At 49.5% G+C, this 18,040-nt stretch overlaps 1 protein-coding gene across 2 annotated transcripts; it reads right to left on the bottom strand.

Moving 5' to 3' along the window:
* Positions 1-195: 195 nt before the first annotated feature.
* On the bottom strand, positions 196-17,339 carry LOC100155579 (butyrophilin-like protein 1). Of its 2 annotated transcripts, XR_014809162.1 has the most exons (13): positions 17,032-17,339; positions 16,306-16,449; positions 15,167-15,261; positions 12,502-12,849; positions 11,986-12,267; positions 11,688-11,888; positions 11,241-11,261; positions 11,121-11,147; positions 10,101-10,127; positions 9,574-9,613; positions 9,309-9,441; positions 5,351-5,448; positions 196-4,703 (listed from the first exon to the last, which is right to left on the bottom strand). XR_014809162.1 is itself a non-coding variant. In XM_021098468.2 (11 exons), the coding sequence occupies exons 3-11, from the start codon at positions 15,249-15,251 to the stop codon at positions 4,042-4,044; spliced, it is 1,680 nt and encodes a 559-aa protein (XP_020954127.2). In that variant the 5' UTR covers positions 15,252-15,261; positions 16,306-16,449; positions 17,032-17,339; the 3' UTR covers positions 196-4,041. The 2 variants fall into 2 exon arrangements, 1 of the variants encoding a protein (XP_020954127.2); XM_021098468.2 differs by lacking the exons at positions 9,309-9,441; positions 9,574-9,613 and having other exon boundaries at positions 5,351-5,377.
* Positions 17,340-18,040: the final 701 nt, after the last annotated feature.

The raw sequence follows: 18,040 nt of genomic DNA, 5'->3' as shown, positions 1-18,040 counted from the left end.
GATACTAGTTGTGTTCATTACTGCCGAGCCATGACGAGAACGCCCCACATGGGATTTTCATAATGTATTCATCTTTTACCAAGTATAAAAAATTCTATACTTAAATTTAATAGTTTTTTTAATAAAACCCATGTTTTTTAAAGTAAAAGGTATTGTAAAATTTCCACAAAGTCATAAACATGTCTCTCGACCATGTATAAATCTACGAATTTATTCAATGAATTAATCAATCATGGCATTGGTACAATGTAAAGTTAGGTTCAGACAGCATTTTGAAAACGTGGCATTGATCATCCACCAGAAAAGGCAGTTTGAAATAAGTATTCCAAGTTGAGGAGGGGCAAGTGGTTAATGGACAATTACACTGTAACATTTAGAGTGATCTTCTCTGCTGAACAGACAACTATACATCACAGGAAAGGAGCCAATGGTTAAACTTGAAAGCCAAAGGCAACACTGATGTTCTCCCCTAGATAATAACAAAGGTTTGTATGAGTCTTAATGCCCTAGGATGACACAAAAAAGAAATGACTCCCAACGTTTCACCTATTCCCGGGCCTTGAACAATGTTTCTTAGCAATACAGGAAACAACTGCTTGGATAATAGTTGAGGAGGTACTAAAAGACGCATTTTTTTGGAGTTCGCTCGTGGCTCCAGCAGTTGAGGATCCAGCATTCTCACTGCTGTGGCTCTGGTTATAGCTGTAGCACGGGTTAGATCCCTACCCAGGAACTTCCGCATGCTGCGGGCACAGCCCAAAAAATAATAATGAGAATAAGAACAAATAAATAAAAGATGTGGGGTTTTTTTGAATAGCAAATACAACCAGAGAGTGAGTAGTACTTTCTGTATAATTCAATGTTTTCCTAAACAATAATAAAAGGCACAGAAAAGCATCTGCAACTTTGACCAATAAAATTTCAAGGAAACAGCACAAAACGTACACAGCCATGACACTTACGTCAGGCAATTCCGACAAAGCTCTACCACACTGAAGACTTTAATCATTCCTTCTGGAATTACTTAGACAGCTGGTCCACGTGTCTAAAGATTACTTCCCTGTTGTGTGGATAATTCACAGCATATGAATATCTTCCTTTTCGCACTGCATCAAAGGAAATATGCCCATAGCTTGTCCAAAAGTAGTATAGTGTCAGGAAGGTTCAAAATAAATGGAAGGAGGGATAAATATAACTGAAACTATATTAACATACAGAATGCTTACATCCACACAAGGACTCCAAGAGTATATTCGTTTGACTTATTCCGGGGGGAACAATTTCAATAAATTTGTCAATGCCTCTGTGGAATCTGAAAAAAGGACAGAATGAACTTCTTTGCAGAACAGATACTGACTCACAGACTTTGAAAAGCTTCTGGTCTCCAAAGGAGACAGTCTGGGGGTGGGGGGATGCTCTGGGGTTGTGGGATGGAAATCCTATAAAATTGGATTGTGATGATCATTGTACAGCTACAAATGTAATAAATTCATTGAGTAAGAAAAAATAAAAATAAAAGTTGATACACATTTTCAAGAAAAAATAAATGTGCAGTGGGGGCCGTGCAGTGTCATCCTCCAAGCCACACTGCAGTTCAGATGTTTGCATCAGTCAGAGTCCAGTCAGGAGACAGAAAGCACATCAGTCAGCTGAACGAGATAAACTGAGATAAAGAACTATAAACTAGCAAAAGTTAACTCACAAAGCAGAAAAGAAAGCCAGAAATAGCAGCTATGGGGAGCAGACTCCCTCTAGGGCACAGGCAGAAACCCAAGGAAGACAGACATTTGGGAAAGAAACTTCATTCAGAGCTTATGGGGAAAGGGGGACTGTGGTCTCCTGGCAGGCAAAGAAGGTCACCAACGAGCCACAGGCCAAGCTGATGGGCAGGAAACGTCCCACTGGAGCTCTGAAAGATTCCCTGGGAAGGGAGGTCCTGTCACGGCTCAGCCATTAACAAATCTGACGAGCATCCATGAGGATGCAGGTTTGATCCCTGGCCTTGCTCAGTGGGCCAAGGATCTGGCACTGGCGTAAGCTGTGGTGTGGGTTGCAGATGCGGCTCTGAGTTGCTGTGGCTGTGGTGTAGGGCAGCAGCTACAGCTCTGATTGGACCCCTAGCCTGGAAAGCTCCATGTGCCCCTAATGTGGCCCTAAAAAGGAAAGAAAGAAAGAAAGAAAGAAAGAAAGAAAGAAAGAAAGAAAGAAAGAAAGAAAGAAAGAAAGAAAGAAAGAAAGAAAGAAAGAAAGAAAGAGGGAAGGAAGGAAGGAAGGAAGGAAGGAAGGAAGGAAGGAAGGAAGGAAGGAAGGAAGGAAAGAAGAAAAGAAGGAAAGAAGGAAAGAAGGAAAGGGAGAAAGGAAAGAAGAAAGAAGAAACAAAAAGATTCCATGGGAAGCAAGCCTCTGGGACAGCCTGCTGCAATGCCAGGCACATTCAGCAAAAGTGACAGATAGTGAACTGCAGGACACTATCACATCATAGGATCAAAAGAAAAGCTCCAGACCGGCAAGAGAAGCCCATCCTCTGCTATGGGGTACAGGGTCCCTTCCAGAGACTGACACCGTGCCAGGCAGAACCAAGAGGTTATGGGGTTCAGCTCCGGTATCACAAAGCAGGGCAAATACAGGGTGACTTTGGGACCAAGAGGCAAGACACCCGATAATAAGCACAGTCCACACCTTGGGTCACTCAGCTTCCACACACACCATTTTACACACATTTGCACTTCCACTAACACCACACCACAACCCTGCCTTCTCACCCACCAAGACAGAGCTACCCATACAAATGAAGTTCTTGCCCCTTGCCCAAAATGAGGAGACAGACAGTCCCAGACAATGCATCCAATGCCACTCTCCTATTTACTCCTCAAATGCAGTCCCAATGTCCTTGACTATTCTGTGACCTGAAGACTGTAGCATAATACACATAACCTCCAACAACTTGAATAAAAGTCTAACAACTTGAAGGAAAGTCTTCTTTCTTCTAAAAGAAGAAGAAAGAGGGAGAAAATGGATAGTAAATACAAACAACACACACACATTAAGACAGAGAAAATAAGCAAAGCTATCAACATCCTCTTTCTGGAATGGATCGCAAATCAGAGTCAACGTCCATGACTGCCTCCTCCACTTCCCATTCCCTGTCTTCGCACCCAGACCCACAGGTCAGAGTTCTCCACCTGGTGCAGTGACCACGTCTTCATTCCCAAAGGTCTGAGTCCTCAGTAGTCCTGCTTCCTTTGGTTTGCTAAGGTTTTCCACTAACCTTTACCACTGGACTTAGAAGAACTGAGAGGCGACACATTGATAACTGGCTCTGTGCTGTGCTTCAAGGTTTCTGCAATTCACACTGCCTCTGCAAAGTCTCTTCTTCATTTACTCTTAATTCAGATAGCAATTCTCTTTTTTGCACCTGCTGTTGACAGATATTTAAAACCCAGATCCTTTTCCTTACTTCCTGAAATGAGCACAACACAAGTTCTTCACAGGTTACCGAAATTCACTGTTCTTTGGGATGTGTGGGTGTTTTCTCCATCTCAGAATAAGAAATACATAAAATATTAGACGCCTTGAAAGTCCATCAGCCACACATTTCCCTGGAAAATTCTGGATGGCCGGCTTTCCTGATGTGACAGTTCAGATCCCTCAGCATAGAGCTGGGGACCAACCAGTATCCTCTGGGTTCTTCTGCAAAAACTCAAATTAGAACAAGTGAACTCCATTTTCTTCTGCTGAGTGGTTCAAGCCCTCATCACCTTTCATGTCCAAATGACATATTTTTCATTACCAAAGGAAATACAACTTCCCACAGTCAGATGTTGCCTATCCCCAAACCAGCTCAAAGAGTCAACTTTTATAATCTGCTGGCTGAGCATAAAGCACGAACTGACTATTCTCATAAACACACACCCAGGAATCTGCTTCCAGATCAAGAAGCCAAGACTCCAGCCATCCAGAAATCACCTCAGAGGCCTTTGTCACCTGGAGTCTGCAGCTCCAGGAAGAGCCACAGCGAGGGGTCTGGGACAGTGATGGGACCTATGGGGACACAGCCTCGGGGTTGCAGGGGAGTAATGGAGACTCAGCCCCTGGGGGAGCATCAGCACCAGAGCCTGAGCTGATCTCCTCCCCTGGGAGGCTCACAGGCCCCTCCAGGCAAGAATCATTAAGGGGCACAGGGAGCCCCTCAGACCCTCCCACCTTGGAGCAGATGGTCAGAGACACATCTCCTGCCCTAAGTTTGAAGTAGGGACAGAGAGCCCCAGAGAAGGAAACCCCAGTGAAGGAGAAGATGTGGGAGCCATCAGTCATGTTATAGAAGGAGACATCCCCTTCCTCATGGTCTAGGAACACCCCCACCCTGTGGAGAACCTGGCGAAGGGATAGCTCAGTGTATTGTGCAGTATGGACAAAATATTTATCACTAAACTTCCCCACAAGCCAGAACCCCTTTTCTGGGCATTCTTTACACCAACCTTCCCGTTTCACATCTTTCCTACAGACCCCCAGAGCCCACTCGCATCCATCTCCATCCTTGATCTCCACCTCCCAGTACCAGCGCCCTGATGAGATGTCCTCAAAGCCCAACACACTGTCCATGTCTCCTGGGTTCACACCAGTGTTCTTCCTGGTCACACTCGTCTTTTCATGGGTGACTACAAGGCTTGAAGCGGCAGATCCTGGATCCAGAGTGACAGGCTCTGCAGAGAAAGCTGCATCATGCAAGGCCCTCCCCTGCCCCATAACAAGAACACACAACCACGCCCATCCCTGACTCTCAGCTGCGTGGGGGGAAGGCTAAGCCCCCCGAGATTAGAAACATGTGATTCAACCCCATGGCCTCCAAGCAAAAAGGACCAAAAAAAATGAGTACCTGTTGTGGCTCAGCAGGTTACAAACCTGACTAGTATCCATGAGGATGCAGGTTCAATCCCTGGACTTGCTCAGTGGAATAAGGATGGCATTGCCGTGAGCTGTGATGTAGGTTCCAGACATGGCTTGGCTGTGGCTTAGGCCAGCAGCTGAGGCTCCAATTTAACCCCCACCCTGGGAACTTCCAGATGCCACAAATGTGGCCCTAAAAGGCCAAAATAAAAGGAACCACAAAACCAATTTTAGGTTTAAATATGTCACAAGACCCGTGAGGACCAGCCCAGTCTCCAAAAGCTGAAGAATGTCTTTAGCAGCCAACATCAGCCACACCCTCCAGCCCCAATTGTGTGACTATGACCCCACACCCCACCCCACCACCGTTGATGGTGCCAGCCTCCATATCACCACTGAGAACTAAAGGAGAGGCCACGGGGGCTGCAGCAGGAACACCCAGAATGAGCACAAAGTCACTCACGGGGCTGGAACTTCTCCGTCCTCCAATCTACAAGAGAACCACAGGTTTCACCTCAGAGATTTGCAGAGACTACACATATCAGTCTTCTGCTTAGTCTTCTGAAACATACAAACAAGAGAGTTATGGGGGAAAAGATTTTGGAAACATTCAACTGATGCAGATTTCTTTTCTCACACACATACACACACACACACACACACACACACACACACACACACACAACCATCATACTGCTGCTTCTCATGAAAGCTAAGCCTTTAGCTTTAGACTTTAATACTGAACAATTAAGAGGCTTGATATCAGTTTGAACATAAAGGTTACTGCCCAGATTTCACTGCAAAATAGTGCTTTCTCAAGTCCCTAGCCACAGACCCATCCTGAAAGCCAGAATTTTAAAGAACTGAAGAGGTCAAAATTTCCAAGGCTTCCATTGAATGATCAAAAACTAATTGAGCTAAATGTGCAGGTTACCACTAGGCCAGCAGTTGAGAGAACACAACTTGACTGATTTAACTCAGAGGATGACTATGAACCATTAGTGCAGAGAATTCAAGATGCAACATCAGTGAAAACCTACCCAGTTAGGAAGCAACAGAGAGATTTCAAGGAAAGGAGAGAGATTTTTCAAGGGAAGACATACATTCGGTGAGGGGAAAGGCACCAGTGAATTCTCTTCCCCCTTTTCACAGGGCAGTGGAGCAAAAACATCCCTAAATGTAAGGGAGAACCCCAAATATTCAATCTGGTCATCTGCATCCCCTTATAATTGCCCAGAAAGATTGTAAGCTTCCAGGAGAACCTCCCTGTGGAGGCCCCTAAAGATGTCCGTGTTCCAAACCACAGAACATGTGCATATGTTGTGTCAAAGGGAACTTTACAGGTGTGATTAAGGACTCTGAGATGGGGTCAAGGGTAGAGAGGAAACAACAGTGCCCAAATAGCTACACAGGACCTGCCGCTCCTCAGCAGACCCCAAACCAGGGATCTTAAGAACCACATGGGTCTTTTTCTTCCTGGCTTACTTCAGAATCTCTAGTTCCAAAGCAAGAAAGAAAAAGACAAATACCATATGATACCGCTTATTTGTGGGATCTAAAATATGGAACTGATATCCTACTGAAAAAAAAAAAAAAAAAAAACACCAGAAGCAGATCATGGCCAAGGAGAGAAGACTTGGGGTTCACAGGTGGGAAGTGGGAGGGAGTGGAATGGTTGGACATTTGCGGTGGGGGATTGGATGCAAACTGTTATATTTGGAATGGATGGGCAATGAGATCCTACTGTACAGCACAGGGAAATGAGTGGGACTGGGTCACTTCACCATGTAACAGAGATTGAAGAAAAATTGTAAATCAACTATACTTTAATAAAAACATAAATAAATAAACAAAATTACAAAAAAATACATATATATACACATACATATACATATATATATGAGGCCCATTGCAGAATGTGAGATGTTATTTTCCCCGGAATATTTCAAACTGGCAATTCATAAAATTCTGACAGTCAGAAACAAAAGTAGCTTGCCCATCTCCTTAGGAAATGCACAATAATAAAAATAGTAGTAATTCTAACTCCTAAAGAGTGGTTCTTTCTTCTGAAGGATTCATCACTAAAGCATGCAAAGCTAAAATAAAAGAAAAATTCAATTAAAAAAGAGAATCAGATCAGGTTAGTCTCCCCAGGGTGATGACCCGATACGACTAGGAGGAGAGCAGAGCACCCTTTTCCCTCACTGACCCAAGGCCGCAGAATCTCTTCCAACCTCCATACTCGCTTTTGGGAAGAAGAAAGGAAGCAAAGCAAGGCTTATATAAGTCATGGCACCCTGAAAGGCCCGCACTTATAGCGCTGTTGCCTCCACCAGAGTGCACAGTTGGGAATAAAATTAGAACATTTATAGAAATACGTAAATGGTATTGTCTTGCACATTAGGGTGTAAATTTGTTACGACCATTCCCACTTAATGAAAGGTCATGCAGAAGCTGGCCTTTCCATCGCTGCTGATTTGCTTGATGGAAATAAGATCACATAACATGGACCATGAGACCCTTTGAGGAAAAAATTAACTTTAATTTACTTGTTCTTCACAAAGACGCTACTTAATACCCAGCTATAAATTTCTCTATCACAAATGAGAGAGATTATGAAAGAAGAAGAAGGGGGAGGAGGAGAAAAGAGAGTGGGCATTTAATTGTGAGATTCCACAATATCTTGAGTGGGATACAATTCTTCACTTAATTTCCACAGCAAATCACTAAAGGACAAACGGTTTCTCCATGTTTTTTGCCCTCACCTGGGCCAAGGATCAAATCCCTGCCACAGCAGGGACCTGAGCCGCTGCAGGGACAATGCTGGATCCCTGACCCACTGCACCACAAGGGAATTCCTGCCTTTCCAATATTATGAGTAAAAAGAGATGAGATATTTGTCCCCCTCATTCTATGAACCTGTCAATGGGAAAGAGTTGATTCTAGCATACTGGGGTTTCTCCTTACAAAATACAAGGGCAGACAAGGTATACATGAAAGCATATGCTCTGTAATGTAACAGGTAAGGGGAGATGGTAAAAGAAAACTATCTGATCCTCATGCTTAATATGGAAATCCTCAGGAGCATCAGTAAGAAGCCCTAAGGTGCAATCCTCACCCCCTCTCAAATCCAGTACCAGGCTTTTCACCCCTTGGTTTATCCCCGTCGCTCAGTCTAAATTCTTAGACAATAACATTCTAAGTAGGAAGAGGGCATGTGACACAGGCTCAAAAGGTACAGAGTTTTAACTCACCCCACAGCGGAAGGTCCTCTGGACAAGCCTACACTGCCCTGGGACACACCAGACCACACTCCTGCCCCGACCACTACACGAAGGTGGGGATGGTCTCATTATCAGAGGCAAAATCAGTTAAATGGTTATTGCAACCCTCCTGCCCTGTTGGTGGGGATGTAAATTGGTACAACCACTACCAAAAACAGTACGGAGGGACCTTGGAAAACTATACATAGAACTACCACATGACCCAGCAATCCCACTCTTGGGCATATATCCAGACAAAACTTGCCTTGAAAAAGACACATGCACCTGCATGTTCACTGCAGCACTAGTCACAATAGCCAAGGCGTGGAAACACCTTAAATGACCATCCACCGATGACGGGACTAAGAAGATATAGTGTATATATACACAATGGAATACTACTCAGCCATAAAAAAGAACAAAATAATGCCATTTGCAGCAACATGATGGAAATAGAGACTCTCATACTCAGGGAAGTAAACCAGAAAGAGAAAGACAACTACCACATGATTTCACTTATATCTGGAATCTCATATATGGCACAAATGAATCTTTCCACAGAAAAGAAAACTATGGACATGGACAACAGACTTGGGGTTGCCAAGAGGGAGAGGGGAGGGACTGGGAGGGACTGGGAGGGACTGGGATTATGAGGTTAATAGATGCAAACTATTGCCTTTGGAATGCGTAAGAAATGAGATCCTGCTGTACAGCCCTGGGAACTACGTCTGGTCACTTGTGATGCAGCATGATAATGCAGGAAAAAGAATGTATACATGTATGTGTGCCTGGGTCACCTTGCTGTGCAGTAGAAATTTGGCAGAACACAGTAAATCAGCTATAATGGAAAAAATTAAAATCATTATAAAAAGACCAAAAAAAAAAAGGGTTACTGCAAAATGGTTTAAAAATAGCTGTGTCTGAACTGAAATTTCTCAAAGAGATATCAAGGAGTTGATTACACTTCCCGCATCCAGATAACTTGCACACCCTCTGGGTGCTCCCTAACTCCATCCACCATGGCTGTTTCTTGCGGTTTCTCTTCCACCACTTCAAGCCACCCCGAATCTCTGTAAGACACATCTCAGACCCCTGACTTCCTCCTCATCGCCTCCTCTCTTCCTCCTCCTGGTCTGTCTTCCCTGGTTTGCGCCTCACCCTTTCTGGGGAAAACAATGTTGACTCCTCTACGTTTCTTTTTGCCCAGTCTTCACACGCTGCCCCTAAGAAGCCCATTAGCAAACACAGAATTCTCTGAAATGGAGAGATGACGGTTGTTCTGTCTTTGCTCCTGTCACACAAACATATACACAGGAGATGACATATAATTTCCAATCTTTCACAGACCCTCACCCCAGGAGTCCATAAACATCCCAGAGGTTCTGGACCACACACTCAGGATACCTGCTCTAGAGAAACTTACTTTCTCAGCAACCCAGGAGGCTTGCAGGAAGAAACTCAGCCTGGACATGAGGAAGCAGAGAGAGGGCCAATATCCCAGAGGACCAAGAAGAAATGGGAACACCAAAACCAGACCCAAAAAGTGGAGGAACTTGAGAGCAAGAGGGATCAAGAGCCCAGGGTCCCCTTGGGAAGACCCGAGTCCTAAGCAGGCGAGCACCATCCCCGAAATCTTCTGGAGGTCAGTGAGTCCTGATCCACACAGTCGTTCCCTGCTGCCTGCCCTCCTCACAATGCCCCTCCCCACTGTCACTGCACCAGCGAGAAGCCCCACTGGATCAGGTGCTTCGGGAGGCGGTCGCTCACCCTAACAGTGGAGGATGGGCCAGAATGGAGGCAGAGGTGGGTTCCCAAGGAGGAGGCCCTGCAGTCTCCAGATGGAGGCTACAAAAGTGGCAGGGAGACCAGGAACACCCACCCCACCCTGGTGGAGAAGGGGGCAGAGTCCAGCCTGGGGAGTGGAGGCCCCAGGAACTCACAGCCACTTACCTGCATACAGCTGGGCCTTCTTCCAGCCTGAAAGGGAACACACCCTGGTGAGACCTCAGCCACAGCAGCCTGCTCTGCAGGGGAGGCTATGCCAGTGGGGAAGAGGCCAGAGGGGAGGGGACTCCTGCCACGTACAGACACCAGGTGTTCTGGGAACTTCCCTAGACCACAATCGGGAGGCCAGCATTACAGACTGAGGGCCACCACTGTCCCACTGCCCCGTGGGACACTTGGCAAGTCACTTAGCTGCTCTGTGCCTCATAAACCTCAAAAATTCTGATGCTATCTGCATTCGCTTTTGCCACAAAGGATCCAAAGGGAGAAAACATAAATGACTCCATTCTTTTAAGAAAGAATTCTCTTATCTAGCCTTGTTCTGGCAAAGATACATTTGGGAAATAACTTGAACTGGGAATTACGTAAGGACAGAGAGGTGAGGTGAGCTCTGGGCTAAAAGTGGCTCATTCGATTTCGTGGGAGAAAGAAGAGACTATTCTGGGGAATCAACGCCCATCCCATGGCCTCCCCATGTATGGTCAGCCCGGTCAGCCCCTCCAGCACTCTTCAATCCTCACCCTCAGGAACGAGAGAAAACAGACTCTCCCTGGATGGGCTTTTGGGCTACGGGCAGGAGGGGGCGCTCCTAAACGTAATCGCCCTCTTTATGTAGAGAGCCCCTTGAAGACTGAAGTCTCAGAGAAGCTGGCTTCTGGCTTCCAGGTGCTGGCTGAAAACCAGATGCACACAAGGCTAGAAAACTATCAAGAAGGTGGGTCCGTCAGAGTTGGAACAAGACCCAACATGCATGCGGACCCGGGAGTCACCGTCACATCCAGGCTCCCAAGCACTGGGTGGGAAACAGCAGCCCAGATCCAGGAGAGCCCGTGGTGCTGGGTTCTGCCTTCCCCAGCCTCCACTTCCACCCCAGGGAAGTGTGTGGGTGTCTAGACAGACACAAAGAGGGGGACGCCTTGGCGCAGGTAGGACAGGAAACCCAGGGCCATCTGGAGACTCACTCACCAGCCAGGTACACGTCTTTCCTCCAGTCTGAAAGGAACACACAGGAAACAGGTGAGCTAAGAACCAGAAAGTCTCCTTCAAAGGGGATGCACAGAGCACAGAAGGAAAAGCAGAACTTACTGAGCTGTGCCTGGAGTTCAGCTGAAAGAAAGTGAAAAAAAAAAAAAAATGAGTTCCCATCCCTAAGAAACGAATCCACAAAAAAACAACCTCTCTGGGAGTTCCCTGGTAGCTCAGCAAGTTAAGGATCCAGTGCTGTCACTGCAGCAGCTCGAGTTGCTGCTGTGGTGTGGGTGCAGTCCCTGGCCTGGAAACGTCTGCATGCCACAGGCATGGCCAAAAAGACAAAACAACAACAGCAACAACAAAACACCGCTCGGTATGTAACCTGGGTGAAGTTCCAACTCCACCCATCCGAGCCTCCACGGCTCCCCGGATCTCCCCAGACACCTGCCCTGGGCCAAGGGCCCTGGATTTCCCTGGAGCCCTGGACTCGGCCCTGTGGTCTTCCTGTCCCTCTAGCACAGGCTGCCACCCTCGCCAGCCTTGGCTGCTGTCCAGCCTCACCTCTGTCCTGTAGCGCCTTCTCCTTTGTCTGCCGGGCCTCCTCCTTAGCCTGCCACAGATGCCTCTTTTCTTCCATCTCCCGCAACTTGATGGAATGTTCTCTCCTGATGTAACATCCAGCCCCAAGGACGAGGAGCATCAGCACAGTCAGGCTCACCAAGAAAGCCACCTTCCAGGGAGAGGCCTGGGGGAAGAAGGGCTCTACAGCCCAGCCAGAGACCCCGTCAGAGCCACGGCCCAGGGCTGCCCAGCCCAGTACACTCAGGAAGGCCCACTGGAAGCGGGCAGCAGCACTGACCTGGGATGAAAATGGCCATGGCCTTCTCCTGGCCCAGGACAGGGTTGAGGACGGAGCAGGTCACGTTGCCCACGGAGCGGTCTCGCACCACTAGGGCGGCCTCCACGCTGAACAGCCCCTCCGCGTCCTGGGTGTGGGCCTCGGAGAACGCCAGGAACTTCTCTCCGCTCACCCCCCTCCACTGCACCTGGGGCTTCGGGAACCACCCCGAGACCGTGCACAGCACGCGGACCCCGTCCTCCTCGGGCCCTGTGATGCGCACCTCAGGGGCAGAACCCACACCTGCAGGAGGGACGATAAATTCATGAGAACAGTATCTTTGTTAGGTTTCTGATGTATCCCAGGTGTTTTGAAAAGGAACAGACACGTAGTAGGGGCCCCATATATTTGCATTTTATGAAGGAATGGACCAAAGAGCCTCCATTCCTCTTGTAATAAATGAAGGGCTGAGTTCCACCTTTAGGTGCCTCCCACCCCCACACTCCAGGACTCTGACCTAGTTTCCATGTCACCAACCTGCCAGCTTCAGCTCCAAACTGGCCTCTTTATGGAAGTCCCCCTTTCGGAAGAAGCAGGTGTACAGCCCATTGTCAGAAACCTGGACCTGGCGGATGAGTATGGCAGCCTCTCCCTGGGAGAGGAGGTCCCTCACCAGCGAGGCCCGCCCGGCGTAACAACCCATCTGTTGTTCACTCTGTTCCTCTCGGTTTTGATAGATGAACACGGCTTCTGAAAACTTGGAACGGAACCACCTCAGCTCCATGTCCTCGGCATTCATGGCCGGGAACACACGACAGGACAGCACGGCATCCCCACCGAGAACTGCCACGATGGGACCCGAGGGCCCAAGCACCGAGAACTCCTCTGTGGACACAGACATGGGAGTGAGAAACAGAAACACAGACTGAGCGAAGGGAGCACACGCCATCTGGTGGGAAGGCCCAGGCAGGCGGGCGACAGGTGTTGGACGAGATGAACCCTGACCTGATGGGTGGAGCTGTGATGATTCTGAATCTGAGCAAGATCTTCTGACTGCAATGCTGTCACCCACAGATGATCACAAAGAGAATCCCTCATCTATCTGTGCTCCTTCGTCACATCTTTTCACAGAGGACTCTAACTCGGGGGGCTGCAACCGTCAGCGTGCAGCAGAATCAGCAAGGGGGCTTATGAAACACATGCTGCTGGGCCCAAGCCTCAGAACTTCCGATTCTCATGGTCTGGGAAGACCAAAGGATGTGCATTTTTAAAGAGGTCCCTGAAAGGCTGATACTGATGCTCCGGAAACCACACGTTGAGAACCGCAGCTCTATCCTGGTCCTTCTTGGACAAGACTGAACCCTGACCAAAGAGCACACCTGGGGCCCGGATCAGAACTCCCTGATCATTCAGCCACATCCAGGGACTCCCCACTGCCACCCTCAACTTTATTGTCTGTGCTCATATCTATCTCCTTGGCTAAATTATGTGTGGACTAAAAACTAGATCCACAGTTCCCCTTGTGGCTCAGCGGGTTCCTAACCCGACTAGTATGCGTGTTCAATCCCTGGTCTCACTCAGTGGGTTAAGGATCTGGAGTTGCCATGAGCTGTGGTGTACACAGACATGGCTCAGATGCTACTTTGCTGTGGCTGTGAGGTAGGCCGGCAGCTGCTGTACCAATCTGACCCCTAGCCTGGGAACGTCCATGTGCCACAGGTGTGGCCTGAAAAAAGAAAAAAGAAAAAAGTTAAAACTAGACCCAAGTACTATTTCCATTAAAAACTGGCCTTCACTCTGATGGCCTACAACTGCCCATATCTCCGCTTCTTTTAAAAAAAAAAAAAAAAAAAGAGGATTGACCCCAACACTACCTTCTCAGAGCCTGTGACTTTCTCAGGCCTGGTGGATGGCACACGACATGACTTCTGCAGGACAGCCCCACCGGACTCTAAAGACCAACTTCTCCCCTCCCCAGCTGCTCAAATGTGGCCTGAGCCGCCAGCCTCTCTCCCCTGGAGTCTCCCCTGGGTCTCCCCACTCCCACAACTGCAGGCTCTTCTCACCTGTCAATCTTGTCCCTACTCTGCTCAAAGCCTCGCCATGGCCCCTCGGTTGCCCAGTGGACCACAGGCCCACTCTGGGGACGGGGTGACCCCAGGGCCTCTCTGACCCCAGCTCCTCCTTCTCTCCCTCTCGATCACTCTGCGGCAGCCCACATGTGCCTCCACGGTTCCTCGGCCATCCCGGGCACACGGGCAGCTTCGCACTGGCTGCTCTCTCCTGCAGAAACCATCATCCTGGGAGTTCCTGTCGTGGCTCAGGGGAAACAAAATCCGACTAGGAACCATGACGTTGCGGGTTCCATCCCTGGCCTCGCTCAGTGGGTTAAGGATCTGGTGTTGCCATGAGCAGTGGTGTAGGTTGCACACATGGCTCAGATCCTGCGTGGCTGTGGCCGTGGTGTAGGCCGGCAGCTATAGATCCGATTTGACCCCTAGCCTGGGAACCTCCATATGCTGCCGGTGCAGCCCTAAAAAGCCAAAAGAAAAGGAAAAAAGAAACCATCCTCCCAAGGGGAGCCTCACGGCCTCACCAACCCTGCCCCTCCAGGACTTGGTTCCCATCACACTGTCTTCACTGACTGCCTCCCTGAACACTGCAGCCTGCCCGCGTCCCACCTCCACAGCCCTGCCTGCCCGCCTGCCCTGCCTCACTGCCCCACCTCCCATCTCTTACAGCAAACTGTCCCCTACACCTGCTCTCACATTTACTACTCGGTGCCTCCCGTGAGACTGGAAGGTCTATAAAGCCAGGGATTCTGTCTGCTGAATTCAAGAAGAGCACCTGACACATAGTCCACACCCTGTAAATATATGGGGAACGAAATGAATTAATGCAGGAGTAAGAGCTTCAATACCACTAAAGCTGAGAAGTAAAAACTAGGGGGAAGAGGTATTGTCACATTTCTGACAGTTAACTTGCATAAATCCCTCATGTGACAACTGTCAGGGTCCTTACCCTCATATCATGGCTTAGAGACTCTTCCTAAATGTCTAATTATAATGAATAGTTGGGGAGCATCGTCATTTTTCCAGAGAAAAATGGTCACCCCCTGGCGATGGAGAGAACCAGCCCGGCTCCAGCCCCCAGGGAGCCACCCACCCCAGAGGACACAGCAAGAGGGATGGGGACCACTCACCTAGGGAGCCCCCAGTGAGCAGCTGGATGAGGAGCAGCAGCGGGGTGAGCCGGCAGAGCACAGGGCAGCAGGACAGATCCTCCATTTCCTCCGAGCTGAGAGAGAGACAAGGCAGGAGGCAGGGCCACCCGGAGCTCGGGGCCCAGGGCTGGCGACTGTCCCCAGCAGGACCACAGCCTCCCCACTGCGGGGTGAGGCCCCCACCACCCTGACCCCAAGAAAGCACCGAGCTGGGCTCCTCCCACCCCGGGGAAGCCTCTGTGGGGCTAGACAACCACTAGGTTGGCTGGGGAAAAGCACACTCCTTCCCTTCCCAGCCCAGCCCACCTGCCGCACAGCCCGCTCTGCCCAGAAAACCAGGCACTTCCTTCCTCAGCACCCCGGGCCCCGGGAGGAAACCATCCCCCATCTCTGCATTAGGCACAACTGCCAGTGACCCCCCAGGACAACCGGCCCAGACTCAGGCCCCTCACCATGAAGGGCAGGTCCGCTCCTACTTGCTGTGGTTCTGTGGCCCCCAGGGGACCAAGAATCACTGAGAAGCCTGAGACCAAGCACATCCTCCTCAAGGAGAACCTGGGTCCCATCACAGGCACAGCTGTGCTGCCCGAGTTGCTTGTTCGGTTCCCCTGAATTTTAATCCCACCCAGCCCTGCCTGCGAGGGACCAGGGATGTGGCCCGGTACCCAGGTGTCCGGTCAATCCCCACCAACAGGCGAACCCTCATCCTCACTGTCTTTGGAGAAGATTGCACTGGAGCAGAAATGCCCAGTGGAAACAGCAGCCAAGGAGATAAAATGAATTAGAGGTTTTTTGGTTTGTTTGTTTGTTTGTTTTTGTCTTTTTGCCATTTCTTGGGCCACTCCCGCGGCATATGGAGTTTCCCAGGCTAGGGGTCTAATCGGAGCTGCAGCTACCAGCCTACGCCAGAGCCACAGCAATGCAGGATCCGAGCCGCGTCTGCAACCTACACCACAGCTCAAGGCAACACCGGATCGTTAACCCACTGAACAAGGACAGGGACCGAACCCGCAACCTCATGGTTCCTAGTCGGATTCATTAACCACTGCGCCATGACGGGAACTCCTAAAATGAATTAGAGCTTGGCGCTTAGAGACAAAATATCCCCAAACACTTACTGTTCAGGGTTGAGAAGGACACAGCTTAGGGTCCTGGGAAGGCCAGATTCTGGGGGCTGACTGCTGACCTCTCCCCAGGGCTGGCCCACTCTCTGTGTGATGACCTTAGTCAGGTTCCTTGGCCTTCTCTGTGTGTTTCCTCATCTGCAAAATAAAGATATGAAAGGCACTTCCACCTCAAGGTTGTTTGGGGTTTTTTAGTTGTTGTTGTTTTTAATTTTTTGGTTGCACCTGAGGTATACGGCAGTTCCCAGGCTAAGGTTCCAATCGAAGCTGCAGCTGCCCGTCTATACCACAGCCATAGCAATGCCAGATTCGAGCTGTATCTGTGACCTACACCACAGCTCACAGCAATGCCGGATCATTAACCCACCGAGTGAGGCCAGGGATTGAACCCGCCATCCTCATGGATCCTAGTCGGGTTTGTTAACCACAGAGCCACAAAGGGAATTCCTGTGCCCCAAGGTTTTAACCAAGAATCACTTGAATATAAATTTGTAGAGTCACTACCTGTACTTGGAACAGGGCCTGTCGGTGCTGCAGATACAACATTAAAATAAACGAGTGAAGGTGCGACCCTCGCTGTGGTTGTCCTGGGCTTCTTAGAGCTTATCCAGTCCCACTCAGCCCGGCCCACAGCCCCACCACTCGCTCAGCCTCCTCCTCCCGGCCAGCTGCTCCCTGCTTTCCCTTCTTGGCCCACACGCGTCTTCAAAACCAACTCACCTGCTTTGAAAGCCTGGGACTTCTGAAGCGTCTCTCAACTCAGCAGCAGGAAAAGGTTCAGGGAGCCCAGCAGGCCCCAGATCTGCCCTCAGACTTTGCACTTGAAGCTAATTGCCTGAGCCCCAAACTCTAATTCCAGCTCCAGATCTGAGTCCCTCGTGGCTGAGAAGCAGGCAGCTCCCAGCAGAGTGGCAGAGCCTGGCACAGGTTACAGGGGGGTCTGCAGAGGCCAGACCATGGGCACCCCCATCAAAACGATCCCCAACGGTTGAATCCGCCTTCTCTGGCCCCTTCTGCTCTTTGAAACTGAAACTTGCAAAAGGCATACAAAGCACACTCTGCCCTGCCCTCTGGACACTCACCCCCGTTATCAAGAAGGAACCAGTCTGATCAGAGCAGCAAAAGGAGGGTAGGTCTGGGAATGCTGACACAACCCTGAGGGGGCAGAGAGAGGCAGGGACTCAATAGCCACAATTGGAACAAGTGCTACTCTCCAGGCTGGCTGTCTTTTGTTCTCTGTGTCTTTTGGTTGTTTCTTTTTAAGACCGCACCTGCAGCATATGGAGGTTCCCAGGCTAGGGGTCAAACTGGAGCTGCAGCTGCCTGCCTTCACCACAGCTACAGCAACGCCAGATCTGAGCCATGTCCCAGACCAACACCACAGCTCGTGGCAATGCCAGATCCTCAACCCACTGAGCGGGACCAGGGATCAAACCCACAACTTCATGGATACTAGTCAGGTTCTTAACCAGCTGAGCCACAGTGGGAACTCCAGGCTGGCTCCTTTCTAACCTTGGAAGTGGGGCCTGTGTGGCACACCCAAGACTGATACTCGGCCCGGTGCCTGGGTCTGTCGGCACCAGGGGCTCACTACGGAAATGATCCCATGGGGGTTGGGGGATGGCACAGGGACAGAGCCCCAGCCCAGGCCGCAGGAGCTTCCAGGACCAGCAACAAGGGACCTTGGACTCTGAAATGCCCTGAGAAGGTCTGGCCAGAAAGCTTATCT

This window comes from Sus scrofa, chromosome 7 (assembly GCF_054392235.1).
Source record: "Sus scrofa isolate SSC_HxYL_T2T_F1_AM1 chromosome 7, Sscrofa_HxYL_maternal_Yorkshire_Landrace_v2.0, whole genome shotgun sequence".
Lineage (NCBI taxonomy): Eukaryota > Metazoa > Chordata > Mammalia > Artiodactyla > Suidae > Sus > Sus scrofa.
This window is presented reverse-complemented; position numbering and strand designations above follow the sequence as displayed.